The following is a 17,955-nucleotide window of genomic DNA, read 5'->3' as shown; positions in this document are numbered from 1 at the left end:
GGAAAGAATTTTGGTCTCATTTTACAGATATGAGACTAAGGACTAAAAATGATAAGGTTTTAGATGACCTTCTTTCTACCTTGAGTCTTTTACTACAAGAAAAGTAGAAATCATCCAAAAGCATTTTAGCATTTTAAAGTATATAAAGTATTAAGTATAGAGTACTAAATGAAGTTTCCACTTGAGTACTTCCAATTCTGCTCCCCCCACCTGATTTACCAGTGGGTGCTACTGTTAACAATATGATATGTATCAATGCCAAATTATTTAGGAGTTTATAAAGATAGATGTAAATATGCTAATCACACATATATTGTGAAAACCTAGAACTGTGGAATTCCTTGGAGGTCCAGTGGTTGGGACTCCGTGCTCTCACTGCCGAGGGCCCGGGGTTCAATCCCTGGTTGGGGGACTAGGACCCCACAAGCCGTGCAGTGCAGCCAAAAAAAAAAAAAACCAAAAAAACCTAGAATTGTGTGATACATACTTGCCTACAGTTTTCCTTTTACTCCTAACCGTTATGGGCATTTGGTATATAATAAAGGTGATGTTATAGACCAGAGTGTTATCACTACACTTAAAAGATATTATCTGGTGAGTACAACTCATGTCCACAGATTCTTCAGCTAGTTTCAATAATGATCAGCATTTCTCATGACTCCTTCCTGCCTTTTTTTGCAGTACCATTTGAAAGTAAGTTGTAAGTACCATGACATTTCACCTTAAATCTTTCAGTCTATAGCTCCTTAACCAAAAATATATAATCATAATATTCTTTTAACGCCTAAGAAAATTAAAAATAATTATGTAATATTATCTAATATCCAGTCCAAATTAAAATATCCCCAATTGTACAAAAACACTTTTCTTAGTTGTTTTGTTACATTATTTTAAAGTAGAATCCATTCTAGGTTCATATATTTCATTTGGTATTTTTGTTTCTTCGGTCTCTTTAGATTTAGTTCAGATACCCCACTTTTTTTTCATTTCTTTCTTCATGAAGTGAATTTTTGAAGAGTCTAGTTTAGATGTCTTATAAATTATTGTCCTATATTCCTTTCTTTAAAACTCAGGTTTATTAAGATATAATTTATACAGTGTAAAATTCATCCTTTTTAGTGGATAAAAGGATAATTCATCCTTTTAAGTGGATGAGTTTTGACAAATGCATTCAGTCATATAACCACCACCATGATCAGGATATAGAATACTTCTAACTCCCCCCAAAATTCCATTCTACCTCTTTATAGTAAACCCCTCCCTTCACTGCCAGATTCTGGCAACCACTGCACTGTTTTCTGTCCCTACAGTTTTGCCTTTTGGGGAAAGTCATGTAAATGGGATCATACAAGATGTTGCCTTTTGAGTCTGACTTCTTTCACTTAGTGTAATGTGCTAGAGACTTATCCATTGTGCAGATGTACCATAGTTTATCTATTTACCAGTGGAAAATGTTTGTGTTCAGGTTTTGACAATTGTGAATAAAGCTGTTATAAACATTTACATAAAGGCTTTTGTGTAAACATATGTTTTCATTACTCTTTGGTAAACATCTAGGATTAGGATTGCTGGATCATATGGTAACTGTGTGTTTAATTTTATAAGAAACTGGCAGAATGTTTTCCAAAATGGCTATACCATTTTGCATTTCCACCATCAGTATATGAGAGTTTTAGTTGTTCTACATCCTTGCCAACACTTGCTATGTCAATCTTTTAAATTTTAGCCATTCTAGTAGGTGTGTGATGGTATCTCATTATGAGTTTAATTTGAATTGCCTTAATGAATGATGATGTGGAGGCCTATGTTTCGGGGGAAGGAAAGGATAGTTTCTGGACTGAGTGCCATTAGAAGTACCCTACCCCACCAAAACATTAAAGTCATTTCTCTATTGTCTTCTTTTTGTTCCCTCCTTTTACGCTTACTCTCTTTTGGCTTAGATTATAAACCAATCCTGGATGCTTGTCTCAGTCTAGTCAGAAGGATGCCAAAATTTTCCCAACCCTGAAATGCTTTACATGCTTGTGTGAATAAGAGTTTCTCTACCAAAGGAAGAAAATGAGTTAAAGTTAGGAATTGTTAGGTACTTCTTGAAAATTGTTATCAATGGTAGCATACACAAGTAGCTTTATCTGTCTCTTGCTCCCACTTTCTCTTTCACACACACACACCTACACGCACCTAACACGTAGTCAAAGAACTGATGGTTTCACAGAAAATGTGTTCCATGCTCATGTTTTATTTTAGAAACTATTATTCCCCCATTAACCCACCCTTCAGAATTTCTATTCAGAGTAATCATTCTCCAATTTGATCTTAGCATATATTCCCTATAACATGTCTGAAAGGATTATTAATTTTCTTCATAGATTATTCTCCAATTTGATCTTAGCATATATTCCCTATAACATGTCTGAAAGGATTATTAATTTTCTTCATAGACTATTCTCCAAAACTCCATCTATAAGAAAAGACTATGAAGCATATCTCAGTACTGTTGAGGTGCAGTCTGGAATAGAAAGGCACAGTCAGAAACGAGACATTTAAGGGGTGATGGGAGGCTGGTTGGTAATGAAAGTTGGTGAAACAGCATGAAATAGGCAATACAATTTAAAGTAGGTTTTTAGGGTTAATTTCCCTTAGAATTAAAGTTCCTTTTGAAGTAACAAATTTTCTTGCACTTCTTTATAGATTTTTGTTACTTGACCATGTGCTCCACATATGTTTTTAGTGAAGATTCTCACACACTTTAGTGCTCTTAAGACTTCAAAGTAAATTTTCTTCTTTTTTTTATTTATAAGAATGTGTAGCATGTTGGTCATAGGGAGATTATTATTTATCATTTCATGGTTGACATGGAAAACAGTTATATTAAGTTTAGAAATAGAGTTCCTCTAGATCCACAGCACATGAAAACAGCACCTATCACTATCTGCAGTTTTGTTACCTGTCGGTAAGTAAATGCCTTTGATTTGTAGTCCAATAAAGATTCAGATTATTCCAATTAGATTTGATTCACTGTTTAGGAATGTCAATTTTTACAAATATGGAAGAAAATATATCGATTTGTCAGGGAAAATCATTGGCAAATCAATAGGAATTGGGAAGAAGTCCTGATTCCCCATATTCTTCCCCAAGACACACACACACACACACACACACACACACACACACACTTAATTCCAACATAAGATTGAAATGAATATATAAAGTGAAAGGACAATAAATCACAAAGAACAGCATGCTTCCTATAACAGTGGTTCTCAGCTTTCTGGATCTATTCCCCTGGAGGGGGCAAAAGACCCTAACACCCATATTTCTCATTCCCATTATTAGGTGAGGGTGGGAGAGGTGACTCTTAATAGCAAGTGTTGCTGAATAACCAAATTTAGAGCAGATTATGTTTATGTCTGCTTTCACAATTGGATGATAGACAATATAATTTTTAATCCCTTTACCCTAGTCTTAACATTTAAGTAGTGGGAAATAATGGACTCCAAATATGGTTGATTGACTTGTTTCACAACATACTGTAGGCATAACTGAACAAACACACAAAAAACTAAATTAAAGATAAACAAACAGTAATGTATAATTCAAAAGCAAGTAGAACAGAATTGAAACCCGAAGCTACTCAAGGTAACACAGGTGGTATACTGATAAAGTGTGTCCTTCCCGAAAGTTGAGGGAATTGATGTAATTTATGAGGTTAAAGAGAATAGTTGCTAAAATCATTTCTTCCATTGTTTTCACACTTAGGTATGACTCTATTTTTAGAGAAAAATAAAAAAAAATATTTTAGAGAAGAAAAATAACTTTAAAAAGTACTTTCTCATCCCTTTCTACATCCAAAGAGAAGTATCTACTCCCTGAGTGGCGACAAAGAATAACATCTTATCACTTGGCTAAGTAGGCAACATAAAACAAGAAAATCCCATAATCCAGGGATTAATGAAGCCAGCCGTATCAGAAAGAGGATCAGAGGAGAGGTGGGAGCTACTTCACATCACCACTCCGGCCACCCTTCCTCTGTCTCCCACCTGCCCCAGGAGGGATGACACCTTGAATGGTTCTTTCAACCCACCGTAGTTTGTGGATCCTGGTTATTATTGTTTTATCTCTGGAAGGAGAGATAAAACCCATATTATAAAGGGAACAGGTTAGGAAGGGGCAACCTGATACTTGTGATCAGATTTGGGAGTGGAGCAAACAAATTTGGAGCATAGACATTTGATTATTATACTGATACCACAAATTGTCAACATTTAGAATTGTGGCTTGCCATTTCTGAGCCACTAAAAGTAAATATTATTATCTCTCTTTTGTTTATTGTGAGCACATATATAACTATTCTAAAATTATACAATAAAAACAAAAATATTATTAAACTTAAGAGGGAAAAACATTAAATTGGTTAGAGAGTCACATGTAACTTAATTCTTTCTAAAGGCCCTATTTTACCAGTTGAAAATAAGAAAATACCAGTTATAATATAGGAGATAGCTGGGCACAGAATTGAGGGAATGTAAATGGTAGAACATCTTTGTGTTGTATTTATTTCATTTAAATAGAGGAAAAGATAAATAATATGTCAATCTTAAGCAAAAAGTAAAGGAAAATAAAATAAACCCCTACATTTGCCTCAATGACCACATTAACTTATACAAAAGTGGGAGAACAATGAATTCTTTGTATTAACTCTTGGTTAATTGTTTCCTTTCATGAGCTTGAATTAATCTTTGGAGAGTTATGGATAATTGATTACTTCGCTTTCTCTTTCTCCCATTAAATTGCATGAAGTCTTAGTTTCACAGGACTGTTTGGTGAATACATTTTCTATTCCCACAATAACAAAGTACCACAAATGGAGTGATTTAAAACAACACCTTTTTATTATTTCATAGTTCTGTAGGTCAGAAATCCTGGCGTGGGCTCAGCCGGAGTCTCTGGTCAGGTTCCCATGGGGCTGGAATCAAGGCATCAGTGGGGCTGTGCTCCCTTGTTGTTCGGGCTCTTCTTCCATGCTTATGCACTTGTTGGCAGAATTCAGAATTCTGTAGAATGGAGGGCTGGCCTTCTCACTGGCCATCAGCCAGGTGCAGCCCTCTCTGCAACGTGAGAGTTTGCTTCTTTAAGGCCAAAGGTAAAGCAACCGCTGCTGCTTTGAATCTCTCTTATTCTGACTTCCAGACTGTCTTTAAAGATTTCACATGACTACATCAGGCCCACCCAGAATAATTTCCTTTTAAAGTGCAACCGATTAGCGACTTTAGGTGCTGGTGATTCAAGGGTAAACAAAGTAGGCCTTAATTCTGGTGATAGTCAACTAATAGTAAAATAAAATACCACAGCTGGAGACTCTGGTAACTGCTGTAAAGGAAATGAACAGGGTGGTATGACACCAGGGAAGAGCTTTTGTGACAGGAGGTGGTACCTGGGCTGAGACCTGGAAGATGAGCATGAATCAGTCATGGGAAGAACTGAGGGAAAACCAGTGAGGTACCAGTTGCACTTTTATATTGTGCCTGAAACAAACTATTAAAGAGTACAGATCAGTTCCTTAAGGGAATTCTCTGAAAGCTTGCTAAGTTATCTCTATCTTTGGCTTTGAGTATTGCAGCAAAAACACAATTCAATAATGGTTTAAATTTATTGAACACTTGGGGTGTTGCATGATTTCCAGATGCATAAACAATGTCTTCTGCCCCCAGAGTGTCCTTCTAGGTTATCCACTGCACCTACCACAATCAGTGGGACCAATGGCACATTAACTGATCTCTATTTACATCACTGGTGCCATAGGATGTTTTAGCCATTAATAACAACCATCATTAGCCAACTGTAAGCATGAAAGCTTTTTATATGTGGGTGTGTTTTTATAGGCAAATGTGAATTTCAAAGTGAGTACATATATTCTACATCAGCAAAGAAGAAAGAAAAGCCTTTTCTTTTAAACTGTTTTCAACATTTTAAATTTATGTGCTGGCTTTCATTGTGAATCTATGTTATAATACATATCTACTCCAGGTTTGAATTCTATTCAAATATGTAAATATTTTATATTGTAGAATCCATTATTTCACCACAATGTTATACACTGAAATAAGTCATATGAATATACATGTTGCTATTTTGGGGCTCTTCATTTCTTCCATATCCATCATCCCCTCCTCTCTACCTAATTCATAAGTAAGTTACTAAATCCTGAAAACTCCACATAAAAAATGTTTCTCAATCCCACCCCTACTTCATTATCCCCACCATGCTGGCCTTAATTCATGCTTCTAAGGCCCATCCATTGATCTTTCAGTCTTAACTGGTCTTCCTGCTAAGAGCCTCTTCCTACTTTAGTCCATTTTCTATACAGTTGCCAGATTATCTTCCTAAAAACTGAGCAAAGTCCCTGTCCTCATGGAGTTTACCCTCTTCCACTAGAGACTAAAAGTGAAAAAAATGACAAAACAGACACGTGCTAATGAGATATAAAGAAAATAAAAGCACTGTAAGAGGAAAAGTAAAGGAAGGTGTAATTTTATTTCAGTTTAACTGAGATATAATTGACACACAGCACTATAAAATTTAAGGTGTACAGCATAAAGAGGAAGTAATTTTAGACAGGGTGGTGACATTTGATTATAACAAATGTTAATGCTCTCCAGCCAAAGACCAACAGGAGCACACCCATAGTTAAACCAAGTTGAGTTTACTGACTTGTTACAAAAAAGCACATAGCACATGTGAGGAATTGTGGACAGTCTCAATAAGAAGGTGTAAAAGACTTACAGGATTGGGCTTGTGCTTGGTGATTTTGAGGAAGGTTTAAGGCTTTGCTCTGGATTGGATGCTGTCAGGAAGCAGAGGTTATTCTATGATTGGATATTTTAATAATTGTTATCTAGAAGGTAGGAAGAGTGGAGCAAGGCTTAGGTTGTAATTGGTCAAGAAACAGTAATCACTTATATTAGGCAGAATGTTTGGTCATTTCTGTGGTTTGGAGTGTTCTTGTGTTGGTTGTGTTCAGACATGATTACGGAGGCATCTTATTTTTTTCTTGTCTATTATGATCACAGAGTGGCCGTGTTCGATGTTGATGTTTTGTGAGATTGTTTTTGTACAACAGAACACTCAAACCTAGTTGAGAATGCCTGTAACACCAAGGCCTAGCAAATAGTTCCAGGCCAGCTCCTGGTTGTTCAGGCTGCTTTCCTTTTTCTCATTAAAAAGGCCATCCAGTGCTATAATTGTCTCTAAATTGCAATTTATTACTCTTACTCATAATTCTGTCTCCTGAATATTTAGAATACTTATCAGTATTATCACTTAAGGTAATGAGTTCTAAAACTCATTATAGCTCTGGTGGCAATAGTAGTAGCTTAATCCTTGTTAAAACATATGAAACCCTCTGCTACATGCTGTGGTAGAGCAGCCACCTGCTTGTGGCTGAATGGCTCTGGAATTGGAAGAACCAGTGCTGTAAATTTCAGAAACCACTTCAAAAGTCTCAGAGTCACTTGCCTCATCTCTGAAAACAAGAAGCTGTAGTTAGATTTTATGTGTAGTTCCGATAGGTCTGCATGGTGCCAGGCTGTTTGTGTAGTAATCACATGGGGAGCTTGTTAAAATCAGGTAAAAATTCTAGGCCTCCAACTCCAGAGTCTAATTCAGCCTAAATTTTTTGAGATTCCTTCATGTTGTTTCCCTCCCTCCCTTCCTTTTAATTGCTGAGTAGTGTTCTATCGAATGAGCATACCAGTTTAGCCATTCTTCTACTGATGGACATCTAGGTTGTTTGTAGATTTTAATTATCATGAATAAAACTACTATGAACATTTTTGTACATGTCTTTTTGTGTGTATAGTTTTTATTTTTCTTCGATAAATACCTATAAGTGGAATTGCTAGGTCATAATGTGTATTTAATTTATATGAAGCTAATGGGTCCACAATTTTGACACAGAGAGAGTAATAAAAAGGCTCAGAACACACTCTCCTTTTGCTCAAAGTGTAGCCTGGAAGAGATGCAAAGGATTTGTTACAAGGCCTCAGGTAACCCTGTCACTCCTAACCTCCCTTCCTCACCAGTGAAGCTCTGGGGCCCTGAAAGAACCCTTTAAAGTAAGAGGGATGAAAGCTGTGTGGATAATACCTGTAGGTAAATGCAGTTTGGGCAGTGCCTTGATAGAAACGTATGTAAAACCCTTTGATGAATCTTTGCCTCTAGGTTTCTTGGAATTCCATCTCACTGTTCTGAAGCTCAGAAAGGGAGATCCCTGAATGCTGGCAGACCAAAAATAAAAGTGATTCCTGACAAAGAGGCCTCTATTAGCAAAGGTTTGATGGTACGTTGGGTGAAGGTGGGGTGAGGCTGGCCACTGCGGTAGGAAAGTCAGGCATGCTCAAACAAAGGTTTCTACGCTGACAGGCCTTAAATATTGCAATACTACTTCCTCAGTCAGTTCTCTCAGTTACCCTCAGTAGCTTTTAAAAACATCGGCCACCTTCCACCCTTCAGTATGTAACCAGGCTCCACTTAAAGTAGAGACCATCTGAAAGGAACTCTTTCACTTTCCTGCCAAAGATGTCCACCTATCTGTATTCAACCTTGATCTATCCTTTCCCCCTTCCTTCCAGTCACAGTGAAGACGGTATCCCTCCCAAGGTAATCGTCACTCCATCTTCTCAGGGGCCTTGTTGTATTCTCTCTTCTCACTTCCCTACTTTCTCCTTTATCCTGGCTCATTCCCATCAGCATGTCCAATTCCTTGCGAAAGCCTCTCCCAATTTCTCCCTTGTGAAAACTAACCTTCTCTCAACACCAGGTACTGCTCCTAGCTATTGCCTTCTTTCTCTGGTCTCGTTGTAGTCAAATCTTCTAAAAGGTTGTCTGCCAAGACTATTTCCTCTTTTTGATCTGGGTCTCCCAAGTCTGCCTAGAACCTTTTATCTTAGAGCAGGCACTGCATAATCATTTTTAAACTACTGTACCTGATGAATGGATAGATGGGACTTGGAGGGTGCAGACGATAAAGTCATCCATAAGCTTGCAGCCTGGGATGTTGGATGACTAACTGGGTTGAAAAAACTGTTTATCTTTCTGGTGTGTATAAATAATTCGATATATGCTTTCATTCTGAAATAAAGTTACGGAAAGTCAGTAGTCTGTCACAAGCAACAAGTATGCAAACAAGTGGAGAAACACTGCAGTGCCGCACTACCTGCTGTTAGTCCCTCACGTGAGAACTAGGGTCCGCACCAGCCCAGGGCCGCGCATCTGCCACTCCACCCGAGGGGCCGCCGGGGACCCAGGTCGGCCTTCAGGCGGAATCGGGTTTACCTATTCTTCGTCGCCAGGGTCTCCGAGTCGGGAGGTGGGGGTGAAAGAAAGAGCCGAGCGGCTCCCGGCCAATGGCAGTTCTTGAACTTGTACCTAGAGACGTCAGCGCGGCAGGGCAAACGGATGCCACACAGCTGGCTCGGAAGCGTCTCCTCCCGCCCCACAAAAGGGGCGTGGGCTACGCGAAACCTTGGGCGACGGGAGGGAGGGGCGCGCGCCGCTCCCCGTGAGCCCCGCACCCTCGCCGGCCCGCTTCCCAGCAGTCCCCGCCTAGCGGCCCGTCCCGGGTGAGCAGCCGGGCGCCCACGCCCCCGCCCCGAGCGCGCCGCTGCCGCGGCTCCGCCCCCTCCCCGAGCAGGCCGCGCGCTCCTGCGGCTCCGAGCTGTGTCGCGGGCGCGCGCCGCCAGCGGAGCCGCAGTTAAAATGGTCCGAGCCGGACCCCGCGTTCCCCGTGCCGCCGTACTGACTGACTGAGCCGGCAGGCTCGCTCCCTCCGTCGCGTCCCCAAAGCTAGCTCCCATCGTTCTCCCGGCTTCCCGGGGCAAAGCATGTAGCCCCCATCCGGCGCCGGGCCGGCCCGTAGCTGACGCCCACCCCCCCCACCGTCGCGTTTGTGCCCGTGTGTGCGTGTGTGTGCGTGTGTGTGCGCAAGGCGGGCGACCCCGCCGCCCGCCGCGGGCCCGAGGCCCAACCAGAGAGGGGCCTGCCTCGCTGCCGGGAGCCCGGCTGTCCGGGCCTCCCTACTTCTCTGTCCCGGTCCCCCTCCTCGGGGCCTTCTATATGGGCCACCTTCTCTCGAAGGAGCCGCGTAACCGCCCAAGCCAGAAGAGGCCTCGCTGTTGCAGCTGGTGCCGCCGCCGCCGCCCTCTCCTCAGGCTGCCCCGCCGGACCCCGGCCAAGGCGCCCCCCCAGCCGGCGGCGCCCCGGAGCCGGGACTGCTTCTTCCGCGGGCCCTGCATGCTCTGCTTCATCGTGCACAGCCCCGGCGCGCCCGCCCCCGCCGGCCCAGAGGAGGAGCCGCCGCTCTCGCCGCCGCCGCCGCCGCGGGACGGGGCCTACGCCGCGGTCGCCTCCTCGCAGCACCTGGCGCGGCGCTACGCGGCCCTGGCCGCCGAGGACTGCGCCGCCGCCGCTCGCCGCTTCCTGCTATCCTCGGCCGCCGCCGCCGCCGCCGCCGCCGCTTCGGCCTCGTCGCCCGCCTCCTGCTGCAAAGAGCTGGGGCTGGCCGCGGCAGCCGCTTGGGAACAGCAGGGCCGGAGCCTCTTCTTGGCCAGCCTGGGGCCCGTGCGCTTCCTGGGGCCGCCCGCCGCCGTGCAGCTCTTCCGGGGGCCGCCGCCGCCGCCGCCGGCCGAGCCCCCCACGCCTCCCGAGATGGTGTGCAAGCGGAAGGGGGCCGGGGTCCCCGCCTGCACCCCCTGTAAGCAACCCCGCTGTGGCGGGGGGGCCTGCGGCGGCGGCGGCGGCAGCGGAGGAGGAGGAGGACCTGCGGGGGGAGGCGCCTCGCCGCCGCGGCCCCCCGACGCCGGCTGCTGCCAGGGCCCAGAGCAGCCACCGCAGCCTCTCTGTCCCCAGCGCTCCTCTCCCACTTCGGAAGGTGCCCCCACAGAGGCCGGTGGGGACGCCGTCCGAGCGGGGGGCACCGCCCCCTCGCCCGCCCAGCAGCACGAATGCGGCGACGCGGACTGTCAGGAGACCCCCGAAAATCCGTGCGACTGTCATAGGGAGCCATCCCCCGAAACCCCAGACATCAATCAGCTGCCGCCATCCATCCTGCTCAAGGTGGGTCCGGGCGAGTGGCGCGGGGATGCGCGCTGTCCCCCAACCCCGGCCCCCGCCTCGGAGGTTTTCTCTCTCCTCCCTCTAAGCATGGAGGAGGGGGTTCCCTGACAGCCGGAGACGTCCGAAGGGGAGATTGGGAAGCCAATGGGGAGGATGCCTATGGCATATTATTGAAGTAGAAAAACTTGGAGTCTACTAAATGTCTTTTAATAGCTTGGGTCTGTTGTGCATAATTCAGGGTTCATCTATTATTAGATTCCCAGCCCAGTGGTTTAGAAACTATTCGTAAGTTTTGTGTGAAATATTGTTTTATCACTTGAGCAGTTTACACTGACTGGGTAAAGACTTTGTATATTAGTGTTTGAACGTCTTCAAACAGTATTTTCAGGTTTGATAGCTGCTAGTTGATGTCAAAAAGTTAATTTTATTGATCATTTACCATGATCAGGCACTGTGCCAGAGCTTTATATATGTAATATCTCATTTAATCCTTCAGTTAACGCTGTGAGAGAAATATTGTTAACATCCTTACTTTATACAAGGAGAAACTGGTATTTCAGTGCCATTTGCCTACAGTAGTAAGTCAGGCAGAAGTGGTCTTTGCTCCTACGGAGCTTACAGTCTAGTGGGTCTTGAAGAGGTTGAATGACTTGCCCAAGGTCACACACAGACAGTAAGGGGCAGATCTGGGGAATTTAGGCCTCCCTGACTTGAAAACCCTTTTATTTATGCTATGATGTATTATTACCTTTCTACATTTTAACCCTTACATAAAAGCATACAGATTACCAGAAGGTAAGGACAAATGTATTTTTTGTTGGGGGATAGATGAGTGGGGAAGAGGTAGGTGTCTTGCGGGAGCCTTGTCTCACAACTACTAAGTAAAATTTGCAATTTTGTCAGTGTTAGTGCTAGTGCTAGTCACTTAGTTATGTGATAGTTTGTAGTAAGCTATTATTAAAAAGTTATTTTTTCCCTCATTTTCTCTCTTCTCTCCCACCCCCACATCTGCAGCTTTCTGAAGCTTAATAAATATAAACCCGGTTACTCAGTGTGGATGATATTTAAGACTAGATAAAAAAACGTAGATAAGAATTTGGCTACTTTTATTGTTACTGAAGTAAGTGCCATCAATTATAATTGTTGACAGTATAATTATATACTGTCAACAATATACTTTGATTAGACTTTTTGCATATTTGTAATCCTGTGTGTTTGGGTCTGTTTTATTGTGATATTAATATTTTTGTAAATAATATAGCAAAGGAGTGGTAAAGCTTACCTTTTCCTTGTGTCCACATGTAATTGTTTAATTTACAGAGGTGTATTTTTGGAGGAGTAATTGCCACCTTTGTATGTTCAGGGTGTGCATTTTAGGGCGGAGGAAACATTCTTGAGCCTTTTAAATTAGTGGATGACATGGACAAATTAAATATCAACGAATACTTGGTATAGAGGTTTGATTGCTGTCTTGTTGTTTGGTGAGTAAAACTGTTTAAAAACAAAACAAAAACCAGGTACTTCCCACTTTCTACCTAAACCATTATTATTTCATGAAATAGAGAATATTAATACAAAAACAAAAAAAAAGAAAAAAAAGGTGGTAGGACATGATTTCGTAATAAAGAGACTTCTTATAGAATAAGTTTATTTCATTTGCTACATTGTTCTTTTCCACATTTTTGCTAGGGACTGTTGAAAACCTGATGTAAGGGGCATTTGGGGAAATTACTCATTGGACTTACCCTATTGTGTTGGAGTATTTAGACATGTTATATAGATTTCCATTACTTGTATTAGAAACTTGGATAAAGATACTCTGTGTGGTTTTCATGGTCCTGGTGGTATTCAGCACAGTGAGTGGGACTGTCTGGAATGAATTGAAATCGAAGTTTTTTAGTGTTTACCAACCGAAGTAGAACTTTTGGGGATAAGTCTTTGGGGGGCAGAGGCTCTGGTGACATAGATAGTGTTCATTGCTCTATCTTCTCCCCTAAGTGCAGTGCCTGGCATTTAATAGCACTCAGTAAATATTGATGAACAAGTGAATGACCAGGTTTTTAGGAAGTCTGAGCTGAGACTCTGGGTGAACATGCCTCGCCAATAAGGGAAGTCTCTAAGAAGTGTTTTCTATCCTGAGTTGTTGTTTTGAGCCACAGTAGAGCCATTGGATCGTGAAGAGTTTCTGGCTCTGTTTAGGCTTGGAGAAGAGAAGACTTAGGGAGCTATGACAATTTTCTTTACAGTACCAGAGAGTTGTTGCACAGAGAGGCACAAATCCATTACCCCCATTAGAAAGTATGTCCTGCTTCCCTGATAATGGGCCATAACTTATATAATTGTATTGCTGCGGCTTTTGTACCAGAAGTTACTACAGTTGTAGAAAAGGGGGATGTGGAGGGGAGAGAGTTTGGGAGAGAGACGTGAGGAAATGTGATTCAAAGATGTTTTTAGGGAAGTTGACTCAAACTACCATACTTGCTCAGTTTTTTCCAGGTATGGCAAAAGCAGAAGAAAACTAAATTCTTTCTACTGTGGTTCATAGGCAGATTTTTGGCTCAATATCAATAGGGCTTTTTCTTTTTCAATTTTACTTTTATGTAAGTAGTATTACTTGCCTTAAAATATTCAAATAATGCCTGTAAAGCGAAAGTTGGCCTTGGTTCACCCCCTACTCTCCTATCTAGTATTCTCTCCAGAGGTCACTAACCACTGTTACCAGTTTAGATTTTTCTTCTAGATTTGTACTGTGGAGTACAGTAGCTGCTAGCCACATGTTGCTATTTAAATTTAAAGTAGTTAAAATGAAATAAAATTTAAAATTCGGTTTCTCAGTCACAGTAGCTGCGTTTCAGGGATCAGTGGTCATGCGTGGCTGGCAGCTACGGTACTGGACTGTGCAGCTCCAGAATATTTTTTTCTTTGTAGAAAGCCCTGTGTAAAACTTCATAGCCTTTTTCATAAATGGCATCAAAATGTACATGTTCTGCAATTGTTTTCATTAACAGTATGATTTGGAGGTCTTTTTTTATTAGTGAGTATATGGTTTCCTTCATTCTTTTTAACTGTTGTATAGTATCCCATAGTATTATGCCATACTATATTTATTTCAGTATGGTATAATTGGATGTTTTCAATTTATTACTACTGTAAACAATGGTAGTAGATGTTTTCTATGCACATGTGGCCATTTTTCTAGGGTAGATTTCAAGAAGTGGAATTTCAGGGTTGAAGAATGTGATTCTCTGAAAATTTAGAAAGTCCTTTCTCACTATAGGAGCTCTGTAAACATGAAATGAATTCTTTCTTAAAATGGAAATTCTTTCCTTCATTGGAAATCATAATTATGTAACTTCAGGAAGAGACCTTTGAGGTCATCTTGTCACTCCCTACTTCTTATGCATGAAGAAACAGGCCTGGAGAAGTGAAATGGCTTACCGCAAGACATTTCAGATAGTGAATGGCAGACCCTGGGCTAGAACCCAGCTCAGTGTTTCCAGGTTTAGAGATCTTTTCAACATATGGTGTAAAAGGGCTTAAATAGTCTTCTCTCAGAATTTTATGAAAGAGATTCCTGAATTAGGGGGTGGGGAGAAGCTTACACCAGCCAACATCTAACCATTATGAGTCAGAGGCTAATTTTATAATTGGGTCTGTAAGGTTGAATTGTGTCTTTAAATATTAGAAATTTGAGAAGCAGGGAATGGCTCTTCAAAGGTCAACTGTGGGAATAGCATTTTCTAAAGTACTTAAACCTGTTACATATGATCTTGGACTGGTAAATGGATTGTTTTGGATCATATAAGCTAGCTTCAGTCTTTGCTACCTGTTGCCTTTATTACTTTAAGCAACCTTACCTACTGATATCACAATTAGATTTTTATATAGTGGATCCACTATAACAGTTTTACCAAATGATAGCAGTGGAATATTTTTCTTTAAGTAGTGGCTATTTGAGTAACTGGGTATTTTGAATCTATATTTAAATTTTAGAGACTTTGTATGCTATATATTTAGATATCTTGCTCTCTGTCAGCAGACTATTTCTTTCCAAAGGAAACCAGGTGAGAGACCCAAAATCTATCACCACCATTAGAAAACCACTTCACCGGGAATGCATCTCTGATAATGTATCAGTAGTTATTAAATCTGTATTTTTATAGCTTTATTACGAACAGGTTGTTTTAGTGATCAAGGAAGAGTTTTATAAGAGAAATGTGCTTTGGAGGAAAGCTTATGTATCTGATCTATTTTTTTCAGATATGAAAACAAGGATAAAAGCAATGAAAATGGGAGTTGAAGAAAAAAAGTAATGTGACTTTTTAAAGCTTTGAATGTAGATTACTAGTGGGTAAGAGGAACTAAGTTACATGTAGCTTTTCGTGAGTGCTTTGACTTAAGGCTCTAGTACCAGGTAAATTCTAGAAAGTATGTCTCTGGAGTTCTAGGGATGGTTTAGCCAGTGCTAAAATGGAGTGTCCTTAGGAAGTCAGGTTCAAGATTGTTCTTTGCTGGAGAATGCCTAGTAATCTTGGATAATTTAATCAAATCAGGCTACCAAAAGGTGAGATTTTTTTTCTTCTCATTTTGAGAAGTCTATACATTTTGGTGCCTTGTAATGAGTAGCTGTCAAGGGGGGTAACCTTAAGCTGTTCTTTACCAACTTAAGATACCAGGTTGTATAAATGATAGGGAATGTAAGGGAAGATATGTGAAGGCAAATATAGAAGCATTTAATCTTAAAATAATAGTTTCTTAAAAAGTTACTTACCTTTGGTTAAATATCCTGTTCTATGCTTATCAAGAATCTTGAAGCAACAAACATATTGTCCAGCACTGGGAAATATAGCCATTATTTTGTAATGACTTTAAATGGAGTATAACTGTAAAAATATTGAATCACTATGTTGTACACCTGAAACTAATATTGTGAATCAACTATACTTCAATTAAAAATAAAGAATCTTGCCCAAGTCTTGGCCAATTTGGTGTTCAAGTGATGTGGTGGAAGAAGCTAGCAACAGTGATGGGAGATTGGTTACATACATACATACATGCATGCATTCCCTCGCTCTGCCCTCTGAGAGGGTCTTTGAGCAGCAATACCCAAGACAGTGAGTACACTCAGTGTCCAGATCTTAGCTTCTAAATATCATTCTCTGCTAAAAGGAATCAGTGTTCCTTGGAGAAATGACTGATTCCAGGGCTGGGACAAGTAAAGCACAAGATGAGCTTGGAATATTTTGAGCCAGAATGCAAGGAAGTGCTCAGAGAATAATGGAGATATGTCAAAAGAACATATTATTTCATAGTGTCTCCTCCCAAAATACTTAAAAAAAAGAGTCTTGTTTTATTGAATTCTGTGACTGGCTTTCGAATAAAACTTATTCTTGTGTAAACACCTGACTTTGCTATAGACTAACACTCTATGTAGTAACAGTTGGGGGTTTTATTAGTTTGCTGTGCTTTAAATTTTAATGATTAAATTGTGAGAAATTATTTTACAGATTAGGAAATAGTTTTAGAATCTGTGACTTCCCTATGGCTGTACGGTTAGAAAAATACCAGAAAGGGAATTCCCTGGAGGTCCAGTGGTTAGGACTCAACTGCTTTCACTGCCCGGGCCCAGGTTCAATCCCGGGTCGGAGGACTAAGATCCCCGCAAGCCCTGTGTGGCGAAAAAAAAAAAAAAAAAAAAAAATACCAGAAATATGTTTTGTGTATCTGTTTTTCTAAATGGTGCTTTATTCAACAGACTGTTTAGTAAATTTTACTTTCAAGCTTTTGGCAAGCAATATAAGTAGAATATTTAAGAAAGAGGCAAGATATGATGTACATAGGAAAAAAATTGAAATGGCCAAAAAAGTTAAACTGACACAGAGAAGATAGTCAATATAAAATAGCTACACAGATTTACTTCTTATATTTCTATAACTTGCATACAGTCTGCGTGCTCATAAGCCTTAACTCTTTTTTGTAGTAATACCTGATAGCAGATAAGATCTCTTCATCAAGAAGTGAAATGGCCAAATGTAGGTGTTGGCATGGTTGATTTTTAAGTACTATAAAGGTCTGTGGGATATGTATGACCAAATGTTAAGCAATGATACGTTCTCTGGAAGTTTTTTTAGTCTGAAGTATCTTCTGATACCTTATATCAATGCCTCGGTCAAAAATAGAATCTTCAAGTTTTAGAAATATTTGGATATTGGCCTGGTAGTGATTAGTTCAGATTATATCAGCAATGTGGCTTGTACATTTTCTGGTAATTAATAGCTTAGTTGCATTGTCCAGATCTGCCAGTAAAGATCAAGAATATTAAGCAGGTTTTCAACCCAGGTCCTGACTAGAAGTCATTGTTGTTTCCCAATATCCATTCCCCTTCTCTTCTTTTTAGTGACAGTACCCATCGTGTTCTAGTTAGGCACATGATCACCTAACTAGAGACTTTCTTAGCCTCTCATATAGGGGTGGCTATATGACTAAATATTGGATAATAGGATGTGAGTGGAAGCAATGTATATGACTTCCAGATCACACTATAAAAGGCAGCTGCTTGTCCTTTGCTTCCTCTTCCCTTTTCCAGGCTAGACCACCTGGATTAAAAGAGTAACCCATTTTCAACCCTATAAATTCGGGCAGTGATGAAAGAGCAACAAGATATAAGATGATAGATCCCTCGATCTAATACAGCCTTAGAGTACCTACTTGGCTTGGACTTCTGTCACGCTCAAGACATTGCTAACAGGCCTGTGTTAAAGTAAGCAATTTCCTGGCTTGATGCAAGTGCCATTTCAGTTTTTTCATTGTCATTTTTTCCTCTTTCTTATTTAGCAAAAATGT

The 17,955-nt window shown here is 40.9% G+C and overlaps 2 protein-coding genes across 10 annotated transcripts in view; one reads left to right on the top strand and one right to left on the bottom strand.

The window, feature by feature from the left end:
- Positions 1 to 4,912: 4,912 nt before the first annotated feature.
- LOC118892232 (translation initiation factor IF-2-like) lies at positions 4,913 to 9,884 on the bottom strand. Of its 4 annotated transcripts, none has more exons than XR_005019267.1 (3): positions 9,215 to 9,525; positions 8,985 to 9,129; positions 4,913 to 5,370 (listed from the first exon to the last, which is right to left on the bottom strand). XR_005019267.1 is itself a non-coding variant. In XM_036846596.1 (3 exons), exons 1-3 carry the CDS (start codon positions 9,852 to 9,854, stop codon positions 5,323 to 5,325), a joined length of 714 nt encoding a protein of 237 aa, XP_036702491.1. In that variant the 5' UTR covers positions 9,855 to 9,884; the 3' UTR covers positions 4,913 to 5,322. The 4 variants fall into 4 exon arrangements, 3 of the variants coding, with proteins under 3 accessions (XP_036702491.1, XP_036702492.1, XP_036702493.1); XM_036846596.1 differs by having other exon boundaries at positions 9,334 to 9,884; XM_036846597.1 differs by having other exon boundaries at positions 4,913 to 5,108; positions 9,334 to 9,884.
- Positions 9,885 to 9,973: 89 nt separating this feature from the next.
- FBXL17 (F-box and leucine rich repeat protein 17) overlaps positions 9,974 to 17,955 on the top strand; it is a 472,180-nt gene continuing 464,198 nt past the window's right edge. For all 6 annotated transcript variants that reach the window (XM_036846590.1, XM_036846589.1, XM_036846592.1 and 3 more), the window contains exon 1: positions 9,974 to 11,112. In XM_036846590.1, coding sequence (XP_036702485.1) covers positions 10,114 to 11,112 — 999 coding nt within the window. In that variant the 5' untranslated portion in view covers positions 9,974 to 10,113. The remainder of the gene's footprint in view (positions 11,113 to 17,955) is intronic.

The sequence above is a fragment of the Balaenoptera musculus genome, chromosome 3 (genome assembly GCF_009873245.2).
Source record: "Balaenoptera musculus isolate JJ_BM4_2016_0621 chromosome 3, mBalMus1.pri.v3, whole genome shotgun sequence".
Taxonomy (NCBI): domain Eukaryota; kingdom Metazoa; phylum Chordata; class Mammalia; order Artiodactyla; family Balaenopteridae; genus Balaenoptera; species Balaenoptera musculus.
The sequence above is the reverse complement of the archived record's forward strand: the minus strand, read 5'-3'. Positions and strand labels throughout refer to the sequence as shown.